General features: G+C 48.3%; 1 protein-coding gene across 1 annotated transcript in view; it reads left to right on the top strand.

Annotated features, from left to right (window-relative positions):
• Positions 1-4893: 4893 nt before the first annotated feature.
• ATP8B3 (ATPase phospholipid transporting 8B3) overlaps positions 4894-27932 on the top strand; it is a 53284-nt gene continuing 30245 nt past the window's right edge. Inside the window, exons 1-10 of the mRNA XM_077805400.1 lie at positions 4894-4915; positions 14544-14609; positions 15515-15606; positions 16851-16964; positions 19235-19333; positions 21574-21635; positions 22476-22548; positions 22676-22746; positions 25752-25834; positions 27042-27200. Coding sequence (XP_077661526.1) covers positions 4894-4915; positions 14544-14609; positions 15515-15606; positions 16851-16964; positions 19235-19333; positions 21574-21635; positions 22476-22548; positions 22676-22746; positions 25752-25834; positions 27042-27200 — 841 coding nt within the window. The remainder of the gene's footprint in view (positions 4916-14543; positions 14610-15514; positions 15607-16850; positions 16965-19234; positions 19334-21573; positions 21636-22475; positions 22549-22675; positions 22747-25751; positions 25835-27041; positions 27201-27932) is intronic.

Below are 27932 nucleotides of genomic sequence, written 5' to 3'. Positions count from 1 at the left end.
ACCAGCATTGGATCCTAGAGACTCCAGTCAGGTTTGCAGTCCCATTGTGCTAGACACTGTACAAACACGTCGAGACAGAGGGTCCCTGCTCCAGAGAGCTGCTGTCAAACAGACAAAAGTTGGGGGTGGGTGGGGAGAAAGTGACTTGCTCACAACCATTCAGCAGATCAGTGGCAGACCTGGGAACAGAACACAGCTCTCCTGGTTTGAAGTCACATGCCCTAACCACTGGGTGACACTGCCTCCCCAGGTCAGATTGTGACAGATGGACCTTGTGCTGAAAATCCCCACACTTTCATCTTTTTTTTGGTCCCCTTCTCAACTGTCCTGAGAACATCCCCTCTAGATGTCGGACCAGGATTTTGGAACAGTCGAAGAAGAGATGGGCGCCCAGAGAATCCATCCCGGATGGATTTTACCGAGTCGGGACTTTGGCACTGAGACTATACAGTGAGACATTGTGGGGCAGTGGGTAGGGTACTTCCTCGGAGTCAGATGTCTGTTTCGATTGTAAGCTCTTTGGGGCAGGTTCTGTCTCTTACTGTGTATGTACAGCACTTAGCACAGTGGGAAACCGTCTCAGTTGGGGCCTCTAGGTGTTACTGTCATATAAGTAACGCAGCGACAAAGCTCAGAGTGATGGTGCCTCGTTGCTGAGGCTCAGTGCCGTTGTTTCACACTTTTCCTCGCCTTTATTTCCTTCTTTCCCTGCATAGGTTCTGTTGTAACAAATCCATTAATTGCAGCCATTACGCTGTAGCTCACACACATGCTTGCTCTGTAGGGAGCCAAGGCTATCCGTCTAGCCAAGGTATTTCATTGCTCCCCCTTCCTCCATTACCATAGGAGCTGAGCATGTCGTAATTTGTAATGTTGTATCCCCATTGTACAGATAGGGAACTGGGGTACAGAGAGCCAAAGGGGCTGGCTCCAGGTCATGCAGGAAGTGTGTGGGAGAGCAGGGAACTGAACCTAGGTGGGCACCTAATCATGGGCCATTCTTCCTTACAATGTCTCCAGATAAAAGTCCAGCTCAATGCTCTGTAGCAGCTTGTGGCAGCTGTTGGGTCTGGGGTTTTCAGTAGGGCTGTCGATTAATTGCAGTAAACTCACGCAATTAGCTCAAAAAATGAATCGCGATTAATTACAGTTTTAATCGCACTGTTAAACAATAGAACCCCAATTGAAATGTATTAAATATTTTGGATGTTTTTCTATATTTTCATATACTTTGTATTCTGTGTTGTAATTGAAATCAAAGTGTATATTATTTTTGATTACAAATATTTGCACTGTAAAAATGATAAACAAAAGAAATAGTATTGTTCAATTCACCTCATACAAGTACTGAAGTGCAATCTCTTTATTCTGAAAGCACAACTTACAAATGTGGATTTTTTTGTTACATAACTTCATTCAAAAACAGAACAATGTAAAACTTTAGAGCCTTCAAGTCCACTCAGTCCTACTTCTTCTTGAGCCAATCACTCAGACAAACAAGTTTTTTTACATTTACAGGAGATAATGCTGCCCTCTTCTTATTTACAAGTCACCAGAAAGTGAGAACAGGTATCTGCATGGCACTTTTGTAGCTCGCATTGCAAGATATTTATGTGCCAGATATGCTAAACATTCCTTTGCCCCTTCATGCTTTGGTGACCATTCCAGAGGACGTGTTTCCATGCTGATGACGCTTGTTAAAAAAAGAACATGTTAATTAAATTTGTGACTGAACTCCTTGGGGAGAATGGTATGTCCCTGCTCTGTTTTCCCCACATTCTGCCATATTCTACAGCAGTCTCGGATGATGACCCAGCACATGTTGTTCATTTTAAGAACACTTCCACAGCAGATTTGACAAAACGCAAAGAAGGTACCAATGTGAGATTTCTAAAGATAGCTACAGCACGCAACCCAAGGTTTAAGAATCTGAAATGCCTTCCAAAATCTGAGAGGGACGAGGTGTGGAGCATGCTTTTAAAAGACTTAAAAGAGCACCACTCCAATGCGGAAACTACAGGACCCGAACCACCAAAAAAGAAAAATGACTCAGATAATGAAAATGAACGCGTCGGTCCGCACTGCTTTGGATTGTTATTGAGCAGAACCTGTCATCAGCATGGACGCATGTCCCCTGGAATGGTGGTTGAAGCATGAAGGGACAAAGGAATCTTTAGCGCATCTGGCACATAAATATCTTGCAACACCGGCTAAAATAGTGCCATGAGATGCCTGTTCTCAGTTTCAGGTAACATTGTAAACAAGAAGCAGGCAGCATTATCTCCTGCAAATGTAAACAAACTTTTTTGTCTGAGTGATTGGCTGAACAAGAAGTAGGACTGAGTGGACTTGCAGGCTCTAAACTTTTACATTGTTTTATTTTTGAATGCAGTTATTATTTTGTACATAATTCTACATTTGTAAGTTCAGCTTTCATGATAAAGAGATTGCACTACAGTACTTGTATTAGCTGAACTGAAAAATACTATTTCTTTTTTTTTTTACAGTATAAATAATTGTAATAAAAATAAATATAAAGTGAGCACTGTACACTTTGTATTCTGTGTTGTGATTGAAATCAATACATTTGAAAATGTAGAAAACATCGAAAAATATTTAAATAAATAGTATTCTATTATTGTTTAACAGTGCGATTAATCACGCGATTAATTGCGATTAATTTTTTTAATCACTTGACAGCCCTAGTTTTCAGGTTACACTCGGATAGAAGCCACGAAGGGACAGATCATTACACATTCAATTGGGCTAGTATAGGCCAGTGACCTGTCTGGCCAGTGGTCAGAACCTGATGTTATGAGAGAAGGAAAAACATCTGGCTCTCATCATGACCGACATCTAGGTGAACGCCTGGTATTTATTTCAAATACAATTCAAATTGCACATAAGATTTGTCTGCAGATTGATTTTATGGCATAGGTATCGCCACCCCAGGGTGGTTTTTTGATAACAGAGGGGAAACCCTTTGAATGCAGATCTCCTGTGACCCACAGCAGCTGTCTGTGTCCACCAGCCTCAACACAGAATCCACTTTAGGTTCATTCCAACCTAGGTCAGCCCTGTGGGTCCTTCACCATGAGCAATGTTACAGATGGCACCTCATGGGGCTTTTTCAGCTCTACCCTCTGTGCTTCAGTGTCAGGTTCACATTACATCATGGGGACAAATTCAGAGTTGATTCTGTGGATTTTAAACAAAAATGACAAAGGTGGCCGGCCATGCTCAGAGTGCACAGCCCCATCCAAAGGCTAGAGAAATGGACATTGTCCAGCTCTCTGCTTCTTCCCACTCCGGCAAGAAGAGGATGACGGGCCTTTCAGTTAAAACTGATGCAGGAGGGCAAGCGAGCTGTAAGTGGAACAGCTAGAAGACGCTATGCGGATTTAAAAGGCAGCTGCTGTTTCTTCACATAGTCCTGGTGCTGGTGTGGTTTCCTTACTCTGTTATAAATCAAAACTTGACACACAGAAGTACTTTTTGAAGCTCTGCTGTTAGTAGAAGGGTAGGAGGCAAGTCCCTGCTAGAATCCTCAGTCACAAGCAATGGGCATCAGTGTGGAGAAAAGGTCGAAAAATCTCCGAACTGTTACTAGTGGGACAGAACCTGCTAGAGACCCCAAGGCACTGTAAATTGTAAGGGACAGTCCCTGTCCTGAAGAATGTACAATCTAAATAGCCAAAACAGAAGAGGATTACTATCCACCCTTTGCAGACACAATACGGCAAAAGTGTTTTAGGGGCAGTTCTAGGAATCGAACCTACCTCTCCAGAGTCCACCCAGTGCCTTAACCCCAGGATCAGCCTCCATTTTGGCCTGCATTACTGACACATGGGTGACGAGGCTTGAGAAATGTGAGCTGTTGATGAGAAATAATGACTAATCCATGATGTTTTCTGCAGAAAGATTCCCCTCCTGCAGCCACCCAGGGGTTAACGCAGATCGAACCAGGAAGCTCTCTGCACCAGGAAGCAGCAGTTCCTCCCCTAGTCTGGGGGAGGGTTGTGTAACTGATCCCCCCTGGGAGTGCTGGGGCTCACCTGTCCTGGCCGCAGGCTAGGTATGCCATGCACGCTGAGAGTTCCCACAAAATGCTCTGGCTTCCTTTGCTAGGGCGGCTTGAAAATCAAAGGTGCATCTACCCTGGACACGGTTTCAGCAACTATCCACCCAACAGCTCCTAATCCGGCCCCCTAGGGGCAGCCCAGTACAGGGGTATAAGGGTGACAGCACCCTGTGGGTCTCTTCAGGCCGAATGCCAGGGGTACCCCCTGCAATCCACCCCTCTCCCAGAGGCAATACAACTGTAGCTTGCAGATCCCACTGGCCAGAGCTCAGGTCCTTTGTTCATAGTCTTGTCGTGGCATCCTCCTCCTGGTGCCCATGTAACTCCCCCACCCCCCCCGACCCATAGCTATTGCTGCCTCCCGGCTTCCCAAAGGCTGCTGCCCAGCCTGGCTTTTGGCTTTCTGGGCCCAGCGCCGAGGCTGCCCGCTACCTGGCCTCGCCCCCCGCAGCTGGCTCCCACCTGGCTGGTCCCAGCCTGGCTCTCTCCCTGGCCTGCCCCCCCTTCCCTTTCCTGGGGATTGTGGGATCCTGGTTCCTTTCCCTCCAGCTCCTTTGGGCAGGGGGCAGGTACCCAGCAATGAGCCAGCAGGTGCCTGCCATGCGGGGAAACTGTGGGGACTTGCCATGAGTTTTTGCCCTTACTAAAAATGGCTGCAGGCCTCCCCATTGTTCTCAATGGATGGTGAAGCTCACAGGCTGCCCACCATCAAGATGGCCACCATCAGCCCCCTGGCAGGTGGCAGAGAGGCTGCCCTGACTGAAGATGGATGCCATTGCCTGCTGTTTGAAGCCAGGCTGCCCTCAACGAAGATGGCTGCTCCTCCTTCACCATGTGTGTCCCATGCAGGAGACAGGGTGGGGTCCGGCGAGCATGGAAAGGCGGATGTGTGTCTGTGGGGGGAAGTGGGGCGCAGGGGAAGCTGTCGGGGCAGAGCTGTGTGCTGGTAGAGCGGGGAAGTGGGGGCGGTGGGATATGGGGGCAGGGAGGGAGATTGGGGCAGTGGAATTGTGGGGTGTGCAGGGCGGGAGACGGGGGGGCAAATGAATACAGGGAGGCCCGTCCAGGGTCTGGGGAAGGGGGAGGCTGCAGAGGGAGGGGAATGTAGGGGAAAGGGAAGGAGACAGAAGGCTGAGAAATGTGGGGGAGAGAGAGGTGGGGTGGGGGAGGAGAGACTTGGAGATTATGGGGGGCAGGAAGCGAGGTGATGGGGCCAAAGGCATTGAAGAAGAAAGCGAAGGATGAGAGAAGGAGGGGACAGGGAGGGAGGATGTTGGAGACAGGAGCATGCTGGGGGCAGAGACTGCAGGAGATCTAGGGAGGGGGTCCGGAGACTGAGGGAAATGGAAATGTGGACAGAATTTGAAGGGTGGGGTGGGGAGGTTGGGGAGGAAGGAGGTTGATAGGGGAGGGCAATGGGCTGGGTAGGGGAGGGATCCAGAGGAGAGGCCTGATTTTTTGTGGGTTCCTTTAAGCCTGGATTTTCACCCTGAAATAGTCACATGCAAATTGTGGGTGGGCAGCTTCTCTCTACGGTGGGTTGCTCTCACAGTGATGTCTCACTGTTGCAGGAGCGGGGGCTTCCTGTGTGCCCCGCTCTGTTCAGTGTTGTTTTATCTTGTGTTCCTGCCTGTGTCCTATGCAGTTTCTACTCTGCGACACCGGCGTGTGGGGTTCTGTGTTTATCCATAGCAAAAATGATCCGTTTAGCAGCCGGCCCTGCAAGCCCTGGACTCTGAGGTCTTGTCTGCCCTAGAAAAACTAGTGGATGAATCACGCTCCCCTTGCCACCACTGGGGTTAGTTTTAGGGGTAGAAATGGGATAAGAACTCAGACGTTTTCGCTGCTGTTCTGAATGGGTTTCCTGAGGCGGTGGTAAAGATGTTTGAGCCCTGTCTACATTAATAGCTAAGTACGTGGGCCTCTGCACCACCCCCCTTGCTGCTGTAATATGGGTACTAATTTAATTTACTCTGAAACCTGTCAATTTTTGTAATAAGAAAAGGAGTACTTGTGGCACCTTAGAGACTAACCAATTTATTTGAGCATGAGCTTTCGTGAGCTACAGCTCACGAAAGCTCATGCTCAAATAAATTGGTTAGTCTCTAAGGTGCCACAAGTACTCCTTTTCTTTTTGCGAATACAGACTAACACGGCTGTTACTCTGAAACCAATTTTTGTAATGTAATCTATCATCATCAGGAGTAAAGACTTTGCTGGCCAAATTCTATTCTCAGTGACCCCTGTACAGCCTCATTGTGGTGTTGCTGACTCTTGTGAGTTTATTGAGCGTCTTGTAATTTTCTGAAAGCCCTGGCTCCTGGAGTCCTGGGAATAAATGAGAATCTTGGTTTTCCTTAAAAAAGAGAATGGTTTCTACAGAGAAAAAACTTGGAAATGTGACCCAAGGGTAACCTAAAGCTAAGAAACCAAAATCTCACCATTTTTTAATGATAATCTCCTGATTTGGAGTGGGTGATACTGCCATTGCTGTCAATGGGTTTGCACAGGTGTAGCTGGTCAGAACTTTCAAAACAATCCTGTTAATGCCACATAAATTGGCACCATTGTTTGCCTGGATGGCATTGACAGATGCTGGCTCTGCTGATGACAGCTGCAGGGTCAACTGCGAATGAGCAGGCATTCATAAGCAGTCCGCTGCACAAAAGCTGGACCTGAGGAATCAGTGGGATGGGAAGTCTCCTTTCTGGAACCGTGCTTAGCAATAAGACCTGCCGGTATAGCCCCGCCAGTTCACACCAGGCCTTACACTCCTAGAGAAAGGAGCTTCGTCTGTCCCAAAGAGCTGTGCCAGGCAGAGGGGGCAGCATGACAAGAAGCAGAAATGGGAAAAGAAGTGGAAGCAGGAAGGCAAGAGGATTGGGAAGAGCATAGAGGGGAGATGGAGGAAGTTCACGGATTACAAGGCCAGAAGGGACCATTGAGTTGATTTAGTCTGACCTCCTGTGTAACATGGACTGGGGAACTTCCCAAAATAATCCCTAGAGCAGATCTTTTAGAAAAACATCCAGTCTTGATTTCAAAATTGTCAGTGATGGAGAATCCTCCACGACCCTTGGTGAATTGTTCCAGTGGTTAATTAGTCTCACTGTTAAAAATCTATGCCTTATTTCTGGTCTGATTTGTCAAGCTTCAACTTCCAGCTATTGGATTTCTGCTAGATTGAAGAGCCCATTATTTAATATTTGTTCCCCATGTAGGTACTTATAGACTGTGATCAAGTCCTCCATTAACCTTCTCTTTGTTAAACTAAATAGATTGAGCTCTTTGAGTCTGTCACTATAAGGCAGGTTTTCTATTCCTTTAATCATTCTTGTGGCTCTTCTCTGAACCCTCTCCAACATCCTTCTTGAATTGTGGGCATCAGAACTGGACACAGGATTACATCAGCGGTCGCACCAGTGCTAGATACAGCGGTAAAATCACCTCTTTGCTCCTATTTGAAGTTCCCTGATTATACATCCAAGAATTACATTAGCCCTTTTGGCCACAGTGTTGCACTGCGAGTTCATATTCAACTGATTATCTACCATGACCCCCAAATCTTTTTCAAAGTCTGTGCTTTCCAGGATAGAGCCCCCCTGTCAGTATGCCTTGCATTCTTTGTTCCTAGATACACCCATTACACTTAGTCATATTAAAATACATATTGTTGGCTTGTGCCCCGTTTACCAAGCAATCCAGATCACTCTGCATTGTGACCTGTCCTCTTCATTATTTACCACTTCCCCAATTTTTGTGTTATCTGCAAACTTTGTCAGTGAGGATTTTATGTTTTCTTCCAGGTTATTAATAAAAATGTTAAGTAGTATAGGGTCAGAACCAATCCCTGCAGGACCCCACTGGAAACACACCTGTTCAATTATGATTCCCTGTTTACAGTTACATTTTGAGACCTATCAGTAAGACAGATTTTAATCCATTTAATGTGTGCCATGTTAATTTTATATCTTTCTAATTTTTTAATCAAAAGACCATGAGATACTGGGTCAATTGCTTTACAGAAGTCTAAGTCAACACTATTACCTTTATCATCCAAATTTGTAATTCCATTCAAAATATCAAGTTAATTTGACATGCTTTATTTTCCATAAACCCATGTTGACTGGCATTAATCATAGTACCCTCTTTTTATCCGTTATTAATGAAGTCCCATATTAGCCTCTCCATTATCTGGCCCAGGATCAATGTCAGAGTGACAGGCCAAAAATTACCTGGGACATCCCTTTTACCCTTTGTAAATATTGACACAACTTCAGTCATGTGGAACTTCTTTGGTGTTCTAAGACTTATTGAAAATCAGCGTTAATGGTCCAGCAAGCTCCTCAGTCAGCTGTTTTAGAAACTGTTGGATGCAACTTATCCAGACCTGCTGATTTAAAAATGTCTGACATCCTCTGGAGTTACTAGTGAAATGGAAAGAGTTTTATCATGTAATATATTCCCATATTCATTGAACACATCTGCTTTTTCTGCCTTTTTTTGGATAATTCTACCATTTCCATCTAATAATGGACCAATACCATTGTTAGGATTCTTTCTGTTCCGAATATACTTAAAAAGATCCTCCTTGTTGTCCTTAAGTCACTGGCCATAGACGTTTCCTTGTGTCCCTTTGCTTCTGTTTATCAGTTTTCTATAATTCCTAGCTTCTGTTTTATATTCATTATTATCTGCTTCCTATTTTTTCTACTTTTTTTTTTATATATTTTTTGTTCTTTATAGTGGCCTTCTCCTTCCCTCTAAATCAGGTTGTTTTTTGAACCAATAAAGCCTTCTTCCTCGATTGTGAGAAGTGAGAGCTGAGTCTCGAGAGGAGCTGGATTATGCAAGTGGTGGCTGGGTTGTAATTTTTATTTGTAATTACCTGGGTGATGAATGATATTTACGGCAGGCTGAGAGTTTTCTTGGAACCAAACTTGCTGTGTATTTTTTTCTGTGGAAATATTTCATGGATCATTTGAACTTTGTTCTTTCTCCCCTGCCCCCACTTTTTTTTGGTTTTTGACTCCGGTTTCTTTTCCCCAGCAGCAAGATTTGTGTTGTGCCCATTCTGGGGGCCGGTAATCCCGATGCATGTACACACGCAGACACCCAGCTTCCATTTCAATGATGTGCCTCAAATTCTGCCAGCTGCAGGTGCTTAATTAGCTGTGCTGTTTGTTTGGGGTTTTTTGGCAGCAGCTGGGAACATCGGTATTTCTGAGCTGCTGAGCAATCCAAGCAGAAAATAATAACACAAAAATTATTCATTGGTACAATGGGGCTCAGAAATGCCAAGTGCATCAGGGAGATGCTATATATTAGAACTTTCTCTGAGCACAAGAGGCCCCTTCTGAAGGGGCCAGTCATGTCCAAAGCAGGAACCACATGGCCCTCCTTATGCATTCCAGCTTGAGTCAGTGAGATGTATGATCAGATCCTCTCTAGGGTTAGTTTATTTCTGGAGAAACCCATTTTTTTTAAAAAAAGAAGTGCTGTCTTTGCCGGTGAGATTTTTGCCATAGCCAGTGTCAGGAGTGGGAGGGGCAGGAGCAATTCTCCCCCTCCTCAGGGGCTCCCAACTGGGGAAGGTGGGCACTGCCGCTGCACCAGCCTTAGCAGGGCAACATGCCTCCTGCCGCACCCACAGCTGACGCTGGACCACTAGGGGGACCACTGGGACTCGGGTGCAGAAGCTGAGATCTGACAGCTGTAGGGATGAGGCAGGGCTGTATTGTATTCAAAGGGAATTCTTTATTGAGGCTGCTGGACACAGACAAGCCTTGTGGTTCTCTCTGGCTTTGAAGCGCCTAGCCAGTGCTGTCCAGTGTCACTGCACAGGGATCCCCTACACTGGGGTGTTAATTCACACCTTTGGGATTTTGGGGAGTGCTTATTGTGGAGTAAAAGTGTCCTATTTTGGTAACAAAAGATATGACCTAAAACAGATTCACTTATTTGGTGCAAGTTTGTATGTACACCAGCCCTTGATCTGGACTCAGCAGCCATGCCCGAATTGGAGGTGCACTACAGAGAACTGATGTCCCCAAAGTTCAGGCGAGTTTGGATCTGGGGTTGTCAGATGTCACCTTGCCTCAGGGGTGTTGTGAGTGTCTACCTAAAGTGTTTGGTGCTCATGTGTGTCTGGGCAAACAGCATCCAACTAAATTGCACTGTGTTGTAATCAGAGTGATGGGAAGAGGAAAAAAGGAAAAGAGAGAGAAAGAGACACTGCAGGGAAAGAAGAGAGAAAAATAAGGAAAAAAGGGAGGTGATCAAAGGGAAGGCATAAAAAATAATGACAGGGAAGACTTCTGTGTGGGATTATTACCTAATGAGGTAATTAACGCTTCACGCCTCGCTAGTTCCTTTCATCTAAAGATCACAAAGCATTTCACAAACAGTAATTAAACTACACAACATACCTGTGCAGAAGGTCTTTGGATTACTGGGCATAAAGCCAATCTTGTAATTGACCAAGGCATTTGCTCTCTGGGCATGACAGACACTTAGTTGGGATTGCAGGAGGGGACAGAGTTTCTCCAACATGATGATGGTCCCGAACAATTTCTTGTAACCTCTTGAGGGGGGAAATATCAAGGAGTTGTTCTGAGCATCTGGGGCTGGACTAAGGTGGGACTAGAAGATAATCCATGCTGATGCTGCTGTGTCAACTGTTAGTGCTGGCTTCATCTTAAATACAGGTTTGGTGACCTCATCCCAGAGAAAACCACATCAATGTTGGGCCAGATCCCGGAGCCCTTCTTTTGGCATTGGCCACTCTGATTTGAGTGGGAGTCCTGTCCCTGCAAAGTCTGAATAGCTGTAATGAATTCATGAGCTGCAAAGCTATGATTAACCACTGGAACGAACTCCCAAGGGCAGTGATGAACTCTGCATCTCTCAATGCCTTCAGATCCAGACTGGCTGCCTTTCTGGAAGAGATGTTTGCTCAGATCTAAATTATTGGGCTCAATGCAGGGGTAACTGGGTGGAATTTTAGGATATCCCAAGGATGTGACTTGGAGCACTGAAAGTCAACTTCTTCCAGAATAATCTGCTCATGCACTTGGGGAATCATTGCTAGATTTTGCTCTAAACATACAGGCCTTTACTACTTAGGCTAAACTAGACTTCCTGTAATTGATGCTACTTGCAGGACCTGTGCTGTATCCGAGAGTGCTAAAGGAGTTGGCGGATGTGATTGCAGAGCCTTTGGCCGTTATCTTTGAAAACTCATGGCGATCGGGGGAGGTCCCGGACAACTGGAAAAAGGCTAATGTAGTGCCCATCTTTAAAAAAGGGAAGAAGGAGGATCCTGGGAACTACAGGCCAGTCAGCCCCACCTCAGTCCCTGGAAAAATCATGGAGCAGGTCCTCAAGGAATCAATTCTGAAGCACTTAGAGGAGAGGAAAGTGATCAGGAACAGTCAGCATGGATTCACCAAGGGCAAGTTAGGCCTGAGTAATCTAATTGCCTTCTATGACGAGATAACTGGCTCTGTGGATGACGGAAAGCAGTGGATGTGTTATTCCTTGACTTTAGCAAAGCTTTTGACATGGTCTCCCACAGTATTCTTGCCAGCAAGTTAAAGAAGTATGGGCTGGATGAATGGACAATAAGGTGGATAGAAAGCTGGCTAGATTGTCGGGCTCAGCGGGGAGTGATCAATGGCTCCATGTCTAGTTGGCAGCCGGTATCAAGTGGAGTGCCCCAAGGGTTGGTCCTCGGGCCAGTTTTGTTCAATAACTTCATTAATGATCTGGAGGATGGTGTGGATTGCACCCTCAGCAAGTTTGCAGATGACACTAAACTGGGAGGAGAGGTAAATACACTGGAGGGTAGGGATAGGATACAGAGGGCCCTAGACAAATGAGAGGATTGGGCCAAAAGTAATCTGATGAGGTTCAACAAAGACAAATGCAGAGTCCTGCACTTAGGACGGAAGAATCCCATGCACCGCTACAAACTAGGGACTGAATGGCTAGGCAGCTGTTCTGCAGAAAAGGACCTAGGGTTGACAGTGGACGAGAAGCTGGATATGAGTCAACAGTGTACCCTTGTTGCCAAGAAGGCCAATGGCATTTTGGGCTGTATAAGTAGGGGCATTGCCAGCAGATCGAGGAACGTGGTCGTTCCCCTCTATTCGACATTGGTGAGGCGTCATCTGGAGTACTGTGTCCAGTTTTGGGCCCCACACTACAAGAAGGTTGTGGAAAAATTGGAAAACGTCCAGCGGAGGGCAACAAAAATGATTAGGGGGCTGGAGCACATGACTTATGAGGAGAGGCTGAGGGAACTGGGATTGTTTAGTCTGCGGAAGAGAAGAATGAGGGGGGATTTGATAGCTGCTTTCAACTACCTGAAAGGGGGTTCCAAAGAGGATGGATCTAGACTGTTCTCAGTGGTAGCAGATGACAGAATGAGGAGTAATGGTTTCAAGTTGCAGTGGGGTAGGTTTAGGTTGGATATTAGGAAAAACTTTTTCGCTAGGAGGGTGGTGAAACACTGGAATGCGTTACCTAGGGAGGTGGTGGAATCTCCATCCATAAAGGTTTTTAAGGTCTGTCTTGACAAAGCCCTGGCTGGGATGATTTAGTTGTGGTTGGTCCTGCTTTAAGCATGGGATTGGACTAGATGACCTCGTGAGGTCCCTTCCAATCCTGATGTTCTATGATGACCCATTTGATTTCTGCAGGCCAGCTAGCTCACTCATTTACTCCTGCACAAGGCCAGTACATTGCTTCAGGACCTAAAGAGATATGCAGATATTTGATCCAGAGAAGAGATCATGAACTCTGGAGAAGTTGGGAAGTAGGCTTCGAGTCAGTTTGGAATGCTGCATCTAGGTGGCAAGGCTGTGAAAATGACTCGAGGCCTGAGTGAGAGAAATTAAAGCTGAGGAACTAGATTTAGTCCTGCCACAAGTAGTTTCAACCCAGCTCGACTGACATCAACTTAAGCCAGCAGAGAGTCTGGCACTGTGACTGTTTTGTGCAGAAAGGAGATTAATAGGAAATGTGATGGAAGAATGTAGCGTAACAAATGGGATTGCTGGCCCTCATTGCAATGAAAAGATACCGCCTTTAAAACAGATGGAAAGAAAATACTTTTTTATACAACACATAATCAACCTGCTGTGGAATAAAAACTGAGACAAGGAGTTAATTAAGGAGAATTGGACGTCAGTGTGAATAACGTGTATTTACATATGCTGGGGTAATAAAATCTAGCCAATATGAGGCTTCAGGGCAGAAGCTCATCACTGTCTGAGGTCAGGAGGAAATTACTCCACTGTGGAATCATAGAATCATAGAATATCAGGGTTGGAAGGGACCTCACAAGGTCATCTAGTCCAACCCCCTGCTCAAAGCAGGACCAACACCAACTAAATCATCCCAGCCAGGGCTTTGTCAAGCCTGACCTTAAAAATATCTAAGGAAGGAGATTTCACCACCTCCCTAGGTAAGGCATTCCAGTGTTTCACCACCCTCCTAGTGAAAAAGTTTTTCCTAATATCCAACCTAGACCTCCCCCACTGCAACTTGAAACCATTACTCCTCGTTCTGTCATCTGCCACCACTGAAAACAGTCTAGATCCATCCTCTTTGGAACCCCCTTTCAGGTAGTTGAAAGCAGCTATCAAATCTCCCCTCATTCTTCTCTTCCGCAGACTAAACAATCCCAGTTCCCTCAGCCTCTCCTCATAAGTCATGTGTTCCAGTCCCCTAAACATTTTTGTTGCCCTCTGCTGGACTCTTTCCAATTTTTCCACCTCCTTCCACATGGTATTGCATTCTGGGGTATCAGCCCCAGAGAGCTTAAAGAACCAGGGCAGCACAGTTAAAGTGAAGGAGTACTTGTGGCACCTTAGAGACTAGCAAATTTATTTGAGCATGAGCTTTTGTTAGTCTCTAAGGTGCCACAAGTGTAGGATTCATACAAGGTTCATGCGCTTGGCAACATTCAGGGCACACCCGGAGTGTTGTATAGGAGCTGTGCACACACAGCTCTTCTCAAGGGCACGAACCTTGGAATCTCGCCCAGATGACATGAACCGTGGGAAGCCTCCCAGAACTGGGCTCAAGGCCCGAGAGCAAGGAATGCGGTAAATAAAAATTGGTAAATCAAAATGTTAAACAAAGCCAGTGTATCCCTTTTATCTGTTGAAAAATGTAATGCACAAAAAAATAAAAATAAAAAAAAAGGTAAAAAGCTAACAGGCAAAAGCCCGTTAGCAGACCAGCTCGCTTGCTTGCTTAAAGCTCTGTACTGTCTTGTCATTAAACCGTCACACACAAGTCCTCCTTTTCTTTTGGCAAATACAGACTAACACGGCTGCTCCTCTGAAACAGTTAAAGTTGCCATCCCACGAAAGGAAAAGAGCTGTAGAATGATAAAACCTTGCTATGCTTATTGTTCATTATTGTAAAGATGTTTGGTTCCTTTGCTTTCTAGATTCCGGCAGCATGACCAACCAGGAGTCACTCGAGAGCTACCTGAATGGAAGTAAGAAGCAGTTAGGTCAGTGCAAGATGGCATGGCTGGGTTGTTTGGCATTGGGAGAGCATGGATTGGGACAGGAGATGGGGCAGGCGAGTATGATGTGTAGGGACCCATAGAAAGTGGGAGAGTTAGGAACCTTGGCTAAGAACGTCCCAGCTCAGCTGTAGCTATACCCTGCTACTAAAAAAAGGTATTGTAGGATCTATTTAAATAATTTTGGCTGGGGGACTATTCATTCACCAAGGTTTTGGTTGTGCCATTAAATCACCACCTCTGCCCCAGGATTGTTCTTGTGGGCAAAGGACTGAGACAGACCCCTCCTGCCCCCTTGGAAAGGCTGGACTGCCCATCCCATGCCAGCTCTGTTCGGCTTGATTTTCCCCAGTGGACTCCAACCCCAATGTAAGTGCAGGTTTCCCTCAGTCCTCAGGCACCAGAAATCCAAGAGCCGAGCTTGCAACAGGCTCCGGAGCAGGAGTGAGTGGCAAGGGAAGGCTTCCGGTGTTCTCTGTAGCCCACAAAAGCTTATGCTCAAATAAATTTGTTAGTCTCTAAGGTGCCACAAGCACTCCTGTTCTTTCTGTCCCCTTGCAGTCTCTACACCGGGCTGGGCACAATGTAGTGCTTAGTGAGGAGCAAAGAGAAAACTGGGGTTGGAGCTGTGTCTGGCTGATATGGACTCTTGCTCTGCTCCAGTTGCCCCAAAGGCCACCTCTAATCAGGCCTGTGGGATCCCAATCCCAATGGGTCCCAAGGTCCTGCCTCCTCGGGGAAAGCCATTCATGCCAGCAGCAAGCAGTACCCGAAGCTCCTTGCGGGTCTTATGGTGCTGTCATCTGTCCTGGTTCTGCCTCGTTTCCCCACGGGCCAGAGAATGTTGCCCAGAGATTGGCTAATGGCTCAGCATTTGGCTGCTTTTCCAGATTTCACCTGGGAGGTGAAGGCCAACGACCGAGCCTATCACAAACAGTTCAAGAAGAGAGTCGCCTTCTGCCTGACAAGGAAGAAATATGAGGTGAGTTACCTTGCTTCAAGCCGGTGCTTATTTTTGGCCACTAGCGTCTCCGCTGATTTCCCAGCTGGCCGTGCAAGCCCCTTGGCTGTGGACAGGGCTTGAGCAGACAGGTCTCCAGAGCAGCTGACTGGAAGCGCTGCTTTCCTGAGTGTCTCATTCAACATGAGGAGGGGGGACTGGCCTGCCATACGATTGCTGCAGTGTTTGCCAGTCACGGTCTGGAGCAGCGTTTTGGGCCATTGAGATTTCTCCGAGAAGGGAGTTGTGGCTTTGTGTGCTTGAAGGAGCCACGTGACCTGTAGTGGCTGGTCCGTAGAGAGCATAAGGGACTGGGTAATGCTTCCTGCTAACGGAAGGCTCCCTTAGCTTGAGTGGTAGAAGCCGCTGGGGGGTTTTTTTGGAGCAAGTTTCTTGTCCTGCTTCTTCAGAGGTGTGTGAGTTTTGTGCGGTGACTGGGTAGGATCTGTTACCGTGGGACCTGGCAGCAGAGGTAAAACCAAAAAGCCTGCATGTGAGAGAGGGGATAAGAAAGGGTAGGATGGGGTGTGTAACCCACTGACTGTGTTACATGCTCCCCTCTGTGCCTGATCCACTGAGGATGCGAGTCTGTGGCTAGACCTGGCTCTTTAGCTCAAGCTAGAGCAGCTTGTTTTTAGCTCTGGAGGTGCCTGTTTTGACCCCTAGTGTCAGCCACAATGCCAGCTGGCTGGACCCACCCAGAATAAGGCTGGGAGATGAGCTGATAGGCCCAGATGCTCAAAGGTATTTAGGCTCCTGACTTCCATTGATTTCAAAGGGAGTTAGGCACCTAAACACATGTGAGGAACTGGACCATGAAGAGTAAGAGCCAGATTCCCAGTTGCCCTGCACCTTGAGCAGTCATTCACTGGCTGCAAAGCGGGGGTTGGATGCTTCCACTCTGACTTAGTAGTGCTTTGTACTGGCATAAAAGATGACACAGGGTCGCAGAGCCCGAGGTGGAGGAGTGGGCGTGGGGGGAAGGAACTCTGCTTCCACCATATACCCCCATCCCTTGGTCTAGATCCCTGGCACTTTCTAGGCCCAGTAGCCCCACTGCAGAGTGAATCCAGAATTTAGCCTGGGAAGAAGGGGATGCCTCGCTGGGATATCCTGTGCCCCATGAGTTCCCAGTGGCTGGCAGAAAGCCCAGCTCTGCCCCAGCCCAGCTCTTGCTGTGTCCTGAGAAAGCCCAGTCATGGCAGTCTTTAAAATGCTCCTTCCAGGATAACGCCATCAGGACAGCCAAATACAACATCCTGACCTTCTTGCCACTCAACCTCTATGAGCAGTTTCATCGTCTGGCCAACCTCTACTTCCTCTTCGTCATCCTCTTGCAGGTGAGATCTTGCGGGAGGTCAGGGGGAGACTGCTGGGCCTGCCAAGCCAGTGCCCCGAGATGGGCACAGAGGGGAGAGAGAGGCTGTCTAAAGAAGGAGCTGTGTCTAGTACTTGGAGCTGGGGACTGCGAGTTAGGACTTCTGGGTTCTAACCCCAACTTTGCTACAGGATCGCTGCGTGATCTCTCTCTCGGCCTCCGTTTGAGCTAGAGCAGTCTCCCTCTCTCTCCATTTTATGGGGATTTTGGATTAGCCATTGGATAATTTAAGAAGACTGTGTTTCACTAGCAGCTTTCATGCAAGGACCACAAAATACTCTCCACTCCTCACACTGCCCCCATGAAGGATATTAGCTGCAGAGACCGTGACAAAGCGTCTTGCCCAAGGTCACACAGTGAGCTGCTGGGCACAGAACCCAGGAGTCCTGGCTTCCAGTCCTTTAATCACCAAGGATAGGATTTTCAAAAGTTCCTATGCGAGTTAGGAGCCAAATCCCTTGAAAGTCATTAGATCAAAGCTTCTTTGCTTTGGCCTTGTCTACTGTACCAGATTTTAAACCAATTCAACTAAACTGGCGCAAAAGGCCATGCGGATGCTCTGAGGGATTGGCCACATGGGAACCAAAATAACCATATGGGTTTTCATTCATCCCCTTAGTTATTTTAGCGTCTGTCTGTGTGGGGCTCTCTCATTTCACTACAGGAGTGTTCCATTTTGAAATAACTGGCTTAATTGACCTAAAGCTAGGAAAAGAGACCGTTATTTCGGTTGTTTAGGCAAGCTCTTATTTTGGTTTAACCCAGCTTTGGTTTAACGTCTTGATGGGGGGATATTGACCAGAATAGCTTATTCTGCAGCAGCTATTCTGCAATAGCTGTTCTAGCTATTGTGGAATATTTTGTTCTGCAATAGCTATTCTGATCAATTTCCCCATGTCACCCTGCCTGGAGTGGCTCACAAGCGTGAGGGCCAACCTCCGGGCAGACTGTCAAAAAGCAGGGCCGGCACCCCAGACCTGTCGTATGTTCTATAATTAGATTTCACCAACCCTGCACCAAATGTGAACACCCAAAGTCCTACAATATTCTTATAATGGAGTCGCAGATAGTCCCCGTAGACGCTTCAGTCTATCTTGCCATCCAGGCAGGCTGGACTAAGTGATAAATGGTCTCTTACACCAACAATTACAAAATAATCAGGTAACACCCAGTCCCAAGAGACCAACACTCAGCCAGGGTGATTTGTATCCCAGATCTTACACCAAAGACAATCCTATAGTAAACTAACTAAAGGTTTATTAGCTACGAAAAAGAAATGAGAGTTAATGAGAGATTAAAGCAGATAAAATATATATGTACAGGTGAGTCACACTCTATAATTGCAAAATCTAGCCGTGGCGTAGTGTTCTGCCAGTTTCCCAAAAGTCTTTCAGGGCTACCCAGAATAACTCAGGGGATCTCTGCCTCCTTGTTCAGTTTTCTGCCCTGTTAGAATCCAGACAGACAAGAGATGAAGAATTGTTCCTTGGGTCCATATTTATAGCTTCTCACAGAAACTGAGCTGTCAGGACAGCCCCCACGTGGGTTCTTTCTTCATGGCAGGAAAAGAGGAATGCACTTGGAGACTTTGATCTTTGATCTGATACATAATGACCACTTGCTTTCAATGCGCAGGAATTAACACACTCCTATTAAAGTTCTTCATTTGCATTACACAAGGCTCCTCTCAGTTTGATGAGTTACTTAGTTACTGGGGTATATACAATGCAGAAGCTTGCTATTACATTATAACAGGGTACAAATAAAGGAAAACAATGCCTGCAACATCCCACCAGTTCTTCATGCAGTTTAAACACTAAACACATTTTTGTACATTTCACATTTACTTTGAACTTTACTAACATGCAAATGAACTGGCCTGGCTTGCAGGTGTGAGTTTGTCAGTTCTCAGCTGATGCCTAGGCACCAGAGCTGGCACTTGCCACTTACCAGCATCACACTCCATGTAGACAAGTCCTTAGTTTGTTTTAGTTTCAATTGATTAGGAAGATCTTTAAGATAAACTGAAATAAGCTGCTCTTAAACTAATAGTCTGGTCCCAGGTGGAACCAGGAAATTCAGATGCTCCCATAGAAAGAATGGGGAAGTTACCCCAACTCTTCCAACACTCAGAAAGGGTCAGTGCTTCAGGGTGTGGAGTGAAGCTGTGTCTGGTCTCCTACCCGCCCCTAGCAATGTGATGTTCCTCTTCTCTCTTGCCTCCCATTTCAGACCGTTCCTGAAATCTCCACCCTGCCCTGGTTCACCCTGCTGCTGCCCCTGAGCTCCCTCCTTCTCCTCAGAGGCCTACGGGACCTGATTGATGACATTGTGAGTATGCCATCAGTTTACAGGGCTGGAAATCCACGAAGGGGCCCAGTGCATGGTGTGGCTTACTGGAGAGCCCAGGACTGAGCTGAAAAGTCTGGAAGAAGCCTGGCGCTCCCTGCATCTTTAAGCCTCATAACCCTACGTGTATCCACAATGCCTTCATTGAGACAAGGGGCTGTGACTATCTACCATCCTCCCTTTGGAGCGGGGATGAGTAACTGGCCCCTTCCCCTGTTCTGGCCTCTCCATGATTGACCCACTCCCCTCCCCTGCTCTTTGGGGTCCCAGCCAATGGACATGCTCCCTCTTAGATCCACAGACATATTGACCGCCCCCCTACTCCCCACGTTCAGACCCACTGGGCATGCCTTGTGTCATGCTGCGTGGACGGGCTCATGACTGTGAGTGCCTATATCTGGGCAGACACCCCTATAAGTAGCTGTTACTCACCCAGAACCAAATGTGAACTCCTGGATCACTATCATGGTCTTACCATGGAGTCACAGACAGTCCCTTTAGACCAGTGGTTCTCAACCTATTTACTTACTTGGGTCGCAGGTTGAGAACCACAGCATACCCCCGCTGAACCTCACCCCTACAAACCCCTATGCTCAGCACCCAAGCCCCCGCCCAGAGACCCCTCCACAGAGTGGGGCGGGAGCGGATCCCGCTGCGGGGCTGGGCAGCTGGGCAGCCCCGGACTCTGCAGGGCTGCGAGGCAGCACAGCCCCAACAGCCCGGATCCCACCCTGTGGGGCAGGGCAGTCCCGGAAGCCCGGACCCTGACACACTAAAGGCAGGGCAGCCTGGCAGCCTCAACCCTGCTGCCCCGGGCTGGGCAGCAGGGCAGCTGGGATTCTGCATGCGGGCCCTGCGGCCTTTAGCACACAACTGGGCCGCAGCTGTGTGCTAATTGGGCCACATACGGGCCGCGGGTTGAGAACCGCTGCTTTAGACTCTCCAGCCTATCTGGCAAACTGGACTTTATAAATGATGATAAATGGTCACTTACACAAAAAAAATCACAAAATATTCAGGTTGCTTCCAATCCCAAGAGACCCGTCACTGACCCCCAGATCAGTTGGTACCCTTGATCTCACACCAAAGACAATGGCTGTAGCCAGTCCTGTAATAAACTATCTAAAGGTTTATTAACTAGGAAAGAGAAATAAGAGAGTTGTTTCCAGGCTAAAGCAAGCAGATATAGATACCAATTGAGTTGCAATAAATCCTAAGAGTGACAGAACTGTAGTGATCTGTCACTTCAAAGTATCTTTCAGGGTGGACCCAGGGGTAACCCCTGGGGATTTCTGGCTTCAGTTTGGAGTCTCTGGCCTTGTCAGAGTTCAAACAACAAAGAGATGGAAAATGTTGATGTATCTTTGTTTTATTTCCTTCGTTCAGCCTCTAAGTCCGTAGGACAAGTTTCCTTGGACGTAGTGTTTCCAAGGGGCGATAGACCCATTCACCAAATCTTCGAATTTTGATGTTCCTTGATGGATCATCTGATTTTGATAGTTCTTCTGGCCACCAGGGTAGAGGTGGAGGTAAACACTCTTCCCATCCGGGTTCACAAGTTTAGAGCAAACGTTTTCAAAGTTATAAAGCAAAACTTACATATTTCCTGGAATACGGACATTTCAAATAAGATTAATGCATGCAGCAACTTACAAACATGCAATTGAGTTGTAACACTAGTAAATACATTCTTATAGGATTCGCAAAAAGAAAAGGAGTACTTGTGGCACCTTAGAGACTAACCAATTTATTTGAGCATGAGCTTTCGTGAGCTACAGCTCACTTCATCGGATGCATAGCTGCAGTTTCCACGGTATGCATCCGATGAAGTGAGCTGTAGCTCACGAAAGCTCATGCTCAAATAAATTGGTTAGTCTCTAAGGTGCCACAAGTCCTCCTTTTCTTTTTGCGAATACAGACTAACACGGCTGTTACTCTGAAACCTGTCTTATAGGATTAATACCTATTTTGAGCAACACTACCACATAAGTGAACTGGTCAGGCCTCCAACAACGAATTAGTCAGTTCTTAGCTAATGCCTGCAGCCTGGGCAAGAGCTGGCATCTGGCCTGCCAGTATCACACCTGTGAAGGGCAGATCTCCTCACTCTGGGGCTGGAACTCCTGGACAGAGCCCGGTGCTAACAGGGATGTTCTCTTGCAGCCCTGGTGAACAGGGAAGCCCGACATGGCCTGTCCCTGTCTTTTCTCCTATTTTTGCAGGCCCGACACCGGAGCGACTGGATGATCAACAGCAGACCCTGCGAAATCTTGGTGGGGAAAAGGTTAGGGGCCTTGAGAAATGTCCAGCTGCGAGCTAGAGGATAAAACTCACTCTCTACAGTCGTTTTCTCCTCCAACATGTGTTCAAAGAAGCAGGGGGAGGGGTGGTGGCAGCTCAGTGGCATTGTCTGAGCCCTAGGGTTCTCCCAATTTAGCAGCTGTGCTCAGAGAAGAGATTGTGATGTGTCATCACCCCCAGGCTCCCCCACACAGACACACTTTGCCACAACCTGGGGCAGGCCTCATTTGCTCCATGCTTGGGACTAACACATCCCAGTCCCAGCTGGGATGGGGATCCAGGTGGCCCTGGCTCCATGGGACACCTCCTCCTGTCCTAAGGGAGTTTCCTTTCCTAGGAAGGGCATCCAGCGAGTTTCTGCCACTTCTGACTAATAGGGCTCCTAAAGTGGGGCCCTACAGAGTGACATCCCAGCTTGAGGTTGCTCTTATCAGGAGGCGGAAGGGTGCAGAAGGGACTGAAATGGGCCTCTAAGCCCAGCTCCCCAACAGCCCAAAGGCGCTGCCCTCGTCGGCTGCTTGGCGGTGTGCCTGCTAGGCATTGGTGGGTCCCATGCCGGTTTCCCATGCCATGAAACCACCCGCCCAGTTGGCCTCCCCACTGGCAGGCTCAGCGGAGCGGCCAAGGATTGGATGGGCCACAGAGACTGAAGTCTCCTCTCGTCCTGGAGGTCAGGGTTGAGGCGCAGAGGCTGGGGGAGGGTGGGAGTGAAACTTACCTTGCTGCTGGCCGCCGGCCCATGGAGAGAGGCCACCAGGGCTGTCAGCTCAGCGCGTCTCAGCAGGGCTGGGCCCTCCCTCAGTGGCTCATTCTTCTCTTGCAGCTTTAGCTGGAAGAAATGGCGGGACATCTGTGTTGGTGACGTCATCTGCCTCCGCAAGGACAGCTTCGTCCCGGTGCGTGAGGCCCCGCATGCTGGGCCAGGCCCCTCACTCCGAGGCCGTAATGCTGGGGAGCGGGGACGAGGGGGGCCTCATCAGGAAAGTCTCTCTGAGGCCTTTTCTCTTTCACTTGCTTTTAAAGGCTGACCTGCTCTTGCTGTCCAGCTCAGAGCCCAGCAGCCTGTGCTACGTGGAGACAGCGGATATTGATGGGTAAGCAGAGGGAGAGACCGTTGGGAGACCACAGCCACCGGCTGGGGCCCAGAGACACCATAGCCAACGGTCTGAGGCCTCCATATTTGGGAGTCCAGCTGGAGACACCTTGGCCAGGGTTTCAGAGGTGCTGGGTGCCTGAAACTCCGGGTAAAGCCCCTGGCAGCTGCGGGTGCTCAGCACCCTCAAAAATCAGGCCCTGAGGGATTCTGAAATGGGACACCCAAAATTCAAAACCTGGGGTGTGTTGCATCTCCAAAGCAGCGGACTACAAGTTTCATCAGCCTCCTCTGTATACCCCCTTTTTCCTGGCTAAGCAGGGACCATATTTCCTACCGGCCCCATTCGCTTTGCACTTCCCATTCCCCTGACTGGGTGAGAGGAATGGTCCTGAACCAGGCTGGGCTCGGTTTGGGGAACAGGAGCCACAAGGCAGAAGGGGGCTGGAGAGAAGCCCAGGAACCATGTGCACAGCCACAGAGTCAGCATGGATTTGTCAAGAACAAACCATGTCAAACCAACCTGATAGCTTTCTTTGACAGGGCAACAAGCCTTGTGGATGGGGGGAAGCGGTAGATGTGGTATATTTTGACTTTAGTAAGGCTTTTGATCCTGTCGGGCATGACCTTCTCATAAACAAACTAGGGAAATGCAACCTAGATGGAGCTACTATAAGGTGGGTGCAAAACTGGTTGGAAAACTGTTCCCAGAGAGTAGTTATCAGTGGTTCACAGTCATGCTAGAAGGACATAACGAGTAGGGTCCCGCAGGGATCGGTTCTGGTCCGTTTCTGTTCAATATCTTCATCAATGATTTAGATAATGGCATAGAGAGTACACTTATAAAATTTGTGGACAATACCAAAGCTGGGAGGGGTTGCAAGTGCTTTGGAGGATAGGATTAAAATTCAAAATGATCTGGACAAACAGGAGAAATGGTCTGAAGTAAATACGATGAAATTCAATAAGGACAAATGCAAAGTTCTCCACTTAGGAAGAAACAATCAGTTGCACACATACAAAATGGGAAATGACTGCCTAGGAAGGAGAACTGCGGAAAGGGATCTGGGGGGTCATAGTGGATCACAAGCTAAATATGAGTCAACAGTGTAACGCTGTTGCAAAAAAAGTGAACATCATTCTGGGATGTATCAGCAGGAGTGTTGTAAGCAAGACACGAGAAGTAATTCTTCCGCTCTACTCTGCACTGATTAGGCCTCAACTGGAGTATTGTGTCCAGTTCTGGGCACCACATTTCAGGAAAGATGTGGACAAATTGGAGAAAGGCCAGAGAAGAGCAACAAAAATGATGAAAGGTCTAGAAAACATGACCTATGACGGAAGATTGAAAAAATTGGGTTTGTTTAGTCTGGAGAAGAGAAGACTGAGAGGGGACATAACAGTTGTCAAGTACATAAAAGGTTGTTACAAGGAGGAGGGAGAAAAATTGTTCTCGTTAACCTCTGAGGATAGGACAAGAAGCAATGGGGCTTAAATTGCAGCAAGGGACATTTAGGTTGGACATTAGGAAAAACTTCCTAACGGTCAGGGTGGAATAAATTGCCTAGGGAGGTTGTGGAATCTCTGCCATTGGGGATTTTTAAGAGCAGGTTGGACAAACACCTGTCAGGGATGGTCTAGATAATACTGAGTCCTGCCATGAGTGCAGGGGACTGGACTAGGAGACCTCTCGAGGTCCCTTCCAGTTCTGTGATTCTATGTGGAACCGGACTTGACTGCCGGATGTGACTGCCAGATGCAGGCCTGTCTGGGACTTAACGTGGGAGCAGCAATGGCTGGGCAGGGAGCCAGGGTGGAGGGGCCCCAATGAGAGGCACTAACTGAGCCTGGCTTGGAAACCTGCCAATGCCCGTTTGCAGGAATAGAGACTGGACTGGAGTGGTGCCCTGGGCACTAGGGCTGACCAGCCCTGACCCTCGATGGGACTGCCCGGGGCCCGAACAGGACCCGCTGTTGATCAGTGTGACTGTAACTGTGTAAGTTTCTGTACCAAGGGTATCTGCAACCTTCCCCGTCCTGCCAGCCCCAGTGACAACCTGCCCTTTAGCCCTGTGTCTAGGACCCATCGGGGCTAGCGCCCACAAGGCCTCGCTGCTGAAGCACCTGCAGGCCTTGCCTCTGAGATGCATGCACTTGGCATGCTCCTAGGACCTAGGCTTTTGGGGTACAGAGTAACCCCAATAATTACAGGAGCCAAAAGAGGATGATTTGGTGGTTAAGGCACTGGCCTGGGAGTCTGCAGAGCTGGGTGAAATCTCCCACTCTGCCCAGACTCCCTGCCTGATCTTGGGCAAATCACGTCATCTCACTGGGCCTCAGTTCCCCATCTATAAAATGGGGATAATGTATTTAGAGTGTAAGTTCTTCAGAGCAGGGCTGTCTCTTACTCCGTGTATAAGCTACACCCAGCACAATGGGGCCCTGATCTCAACTGGGGCTTCTAGGTGCTACTGTAATGCACATAAATCGTAATAATTAATAATACCCCTCTCACCCCACACTTCTCCAACCCTTGGGCACAATAGGGCATTGGTTCTCAATCAGGGGTACACATACCCCTGGGGGTACGCAGAGCTCTTCCAGGGGGTACATCAACTCATCTAGAGATTTGCCTAGTTTTACAACAGGCTACATGAAAACCACTAACAAAGTCAGTACAAAGTAAAACTTCATACAGGCAATGGCTTGTTTACACTGCTCTATATACTGTACAGTGGAATGTAAGGACAATATTTATATTCCAGTTGATTTATTTTATAATTATAAGGGAGAAATGAGAAAGTGAGCGATGTCTCAGTCCTAGTCACTGTGACACTTTTGTATGTTTATGTTTGATTTTTTAAGCAAGTCATTTTTAAGTGAGGTGAAACTTGGGGGTACAGTAGTCTGGAAAGATCGAGACCCACTGCCCTAGGGGAGTGACCAGCACCACCCTGCTTTGTGGCTTTTCCTTCAGATTGTTTTCAGACCTGTTCTTGTTTGCAGGGAAACCAACCTAAAGTTCAGACAGGCCCTTCTGGCCACGCACCAGGAGCTGGTGAGCGAGGCGAGCATGGCTGCCTTTGATGGTGAGTGTTTTGTTCGCCTCGCTGGCTCCAATATAAACCCGGAGCAACAGGGATATTTATTTAATTACCCTGCCAAAATGAAACACTCCAAGGCACGTGAGTCTTCCCTGGTGCAGAGGGCAAAAGCCCAGACATGTGACTGATGCAGAGCCCCCTTGGGAGGCTGGTGTTAGTGCTCTTGGCCCATTGTATAGCAGAGGAAAGTGCTGCAGGGGGCCAGATTCACACCTCTTTGTGCCAGGGATGGGGGGCTGGTGGAACAAGGCAGTATCATTAGTTGGCTTCAGTGGATTCCAGCATGGGAGGCTGCAATGGGTAAAGAGTGCATCCCTAGGCTGTGTTTGCCACCACCCCTCTCTGGGCTCCCCCAGGTGGCCTGCAGGCCCCTTCCCAGCAAAGTTGCTTTCAGAGGCTGCCGTGAAGGGACCAAATAGATTCCAGGCCAGATAGATGGAAGGGGAGGTTGTGGCCACCTTCAGCATTCTGCCCCTAGGACCACTCTGCCAGGGCCTTAGCCCTGGGGTGAATTTACACCAGTGTAATTGAGATCAGAATCTGACTGATCTATTATATATTGGGATAAAAACAACCAACCCTTGCCCCTCCCTCCATTCCCCTTCCTCCCCTCAGGACTTAGGTCTGTGTTCTCAAGGATTGTCCTCAGCCGTGTCTCCTGCTCCCTGCTCTCCATTCTTGCCCATGCTTCCACCAAGCAGCTATCAATGGCTTGAGGGTCAGGACTCCCTGGGTTCTAGTCCCAGCTGCCCCACTTTCTGGGCTGGACACAGGGCTGCTCATTCAATCGTGCTGGGCCTCACTTTGCCCAGCTATGCAATGCGCAGGGTGATGCTGAACTACCCCAAAGCTGGGCTCTGAGGATGAAGGGGTTAACGTTCAACCATAAAGCCCTCCTTCATTGCTCCCCAGGGAGGTCACTGGGCTAGCTCATCCCATGTCCATCCCCCAACCCACCATCCCTTGGCATATCTCTCTCAGGTCACAGTGGCCTCCTGCGATTCCCTGACGAACCCTGGGCAAGCCCCGTCTCTCCCTGGTCTGCGTTTCTTCCACAGAAGCTGTGTCAGCTTCCCCGATGAGGCAGGAGGGGCGGAAGGGGGTGAAGGATGGGAGGAGGGACCCCCTCTCTGCAGTCTCTCCCCAGAAAGCCAAGGGGTGATTCAGACCCTCCTTGCTGTTGGCATCCCAGGGAAAGTGACCTGCGAGGAGCCCAACAGTCGCATGCACAGCTTCATCGGCACGCTGGAGTGGAGGGGGGAGAAGTACTCACTGGACAGTGAGAAGATCTTGCTGCGAGGCTGCAGGATACGCAACACCGAGACCTGCTACGGCCTCGTTATCTACGCGGGTGAGTGCCAGCGGCTGCCAGGAGGAGGCAGGGACGAAAAGACGAAGGGACACAAGGGGCCAGATCCCCAGCTGGGGTAAATCAGCTGTAGCACCATTGAAATCAATTCAGCACAGCTCCCTCGAAGTTAATGGGAGCTCTGCTGCTTTATGCCGGAGGAGGCTCTGGCCTGGTGGGCCAAACGGACACGTGGGGCTGCTGCCGGCGAGCAGGGTGACGGTGTCATGCCCCTCAGCCAGCCTTCACCTGCCTTAACCCATCCCGGCTGAAGCTGCTCCGTGTACCTGAGTACGGAGACTGGCCCAGTGGGAAGCAGGCCGCCACCCAAAGGGCGGGGCAAGCTGCTCACTGGATGGGCGCGGCAGGAGGCCTGGTTCTCTTCCACGTGCATTAGGTGTAACTGGCCAGGTGCACTATGGTGTTGGGGGATGGGTTGCCTCCCTGTGAAGCCTCAAGAATAGACCACTGCTGGAGGGAGGAGAGGGGATGCTGGACTTGAAACAACGATCAGCCCCAGGTACAGCACAGCCTCTGTGTTTAACCCATCAGTAAAACGTCACTCCTTTTCATACTGTGTCAGCACCGATCGCAGCCCAGTTCACAGATCACCCCATGTATGACGTCCACACATGCCTAGGAGTTGCCAGACCATTGCACAATGTGGGTATTCCTTCCTGATGCCTAGCTTATGCTTGTAAAAAGAGTAACTGCAGGTGCTGTTCTGACTCATTT

The sequence above is a fragment of the Eretmochelys imbricata genome, chromosome 25 (genome assembly GCF_965152235.1).
Source record: "Eretmochelys imbricata isolate rEreImb1 chromosome 25, rEreImb1.hap1, whole genome shotgun sequence".
Lineage (NCBI taxonomy): Eukaryota > Metazoa > Chordata > Testudines > Cheloniidae > Eretmochelys > Eretmochelys imbricata.
The sequence above is the reverse complement of the archived record's forward strand: the minus strand, read 5'-3'. Positions and strand labels throughout refer to the sequence as shown.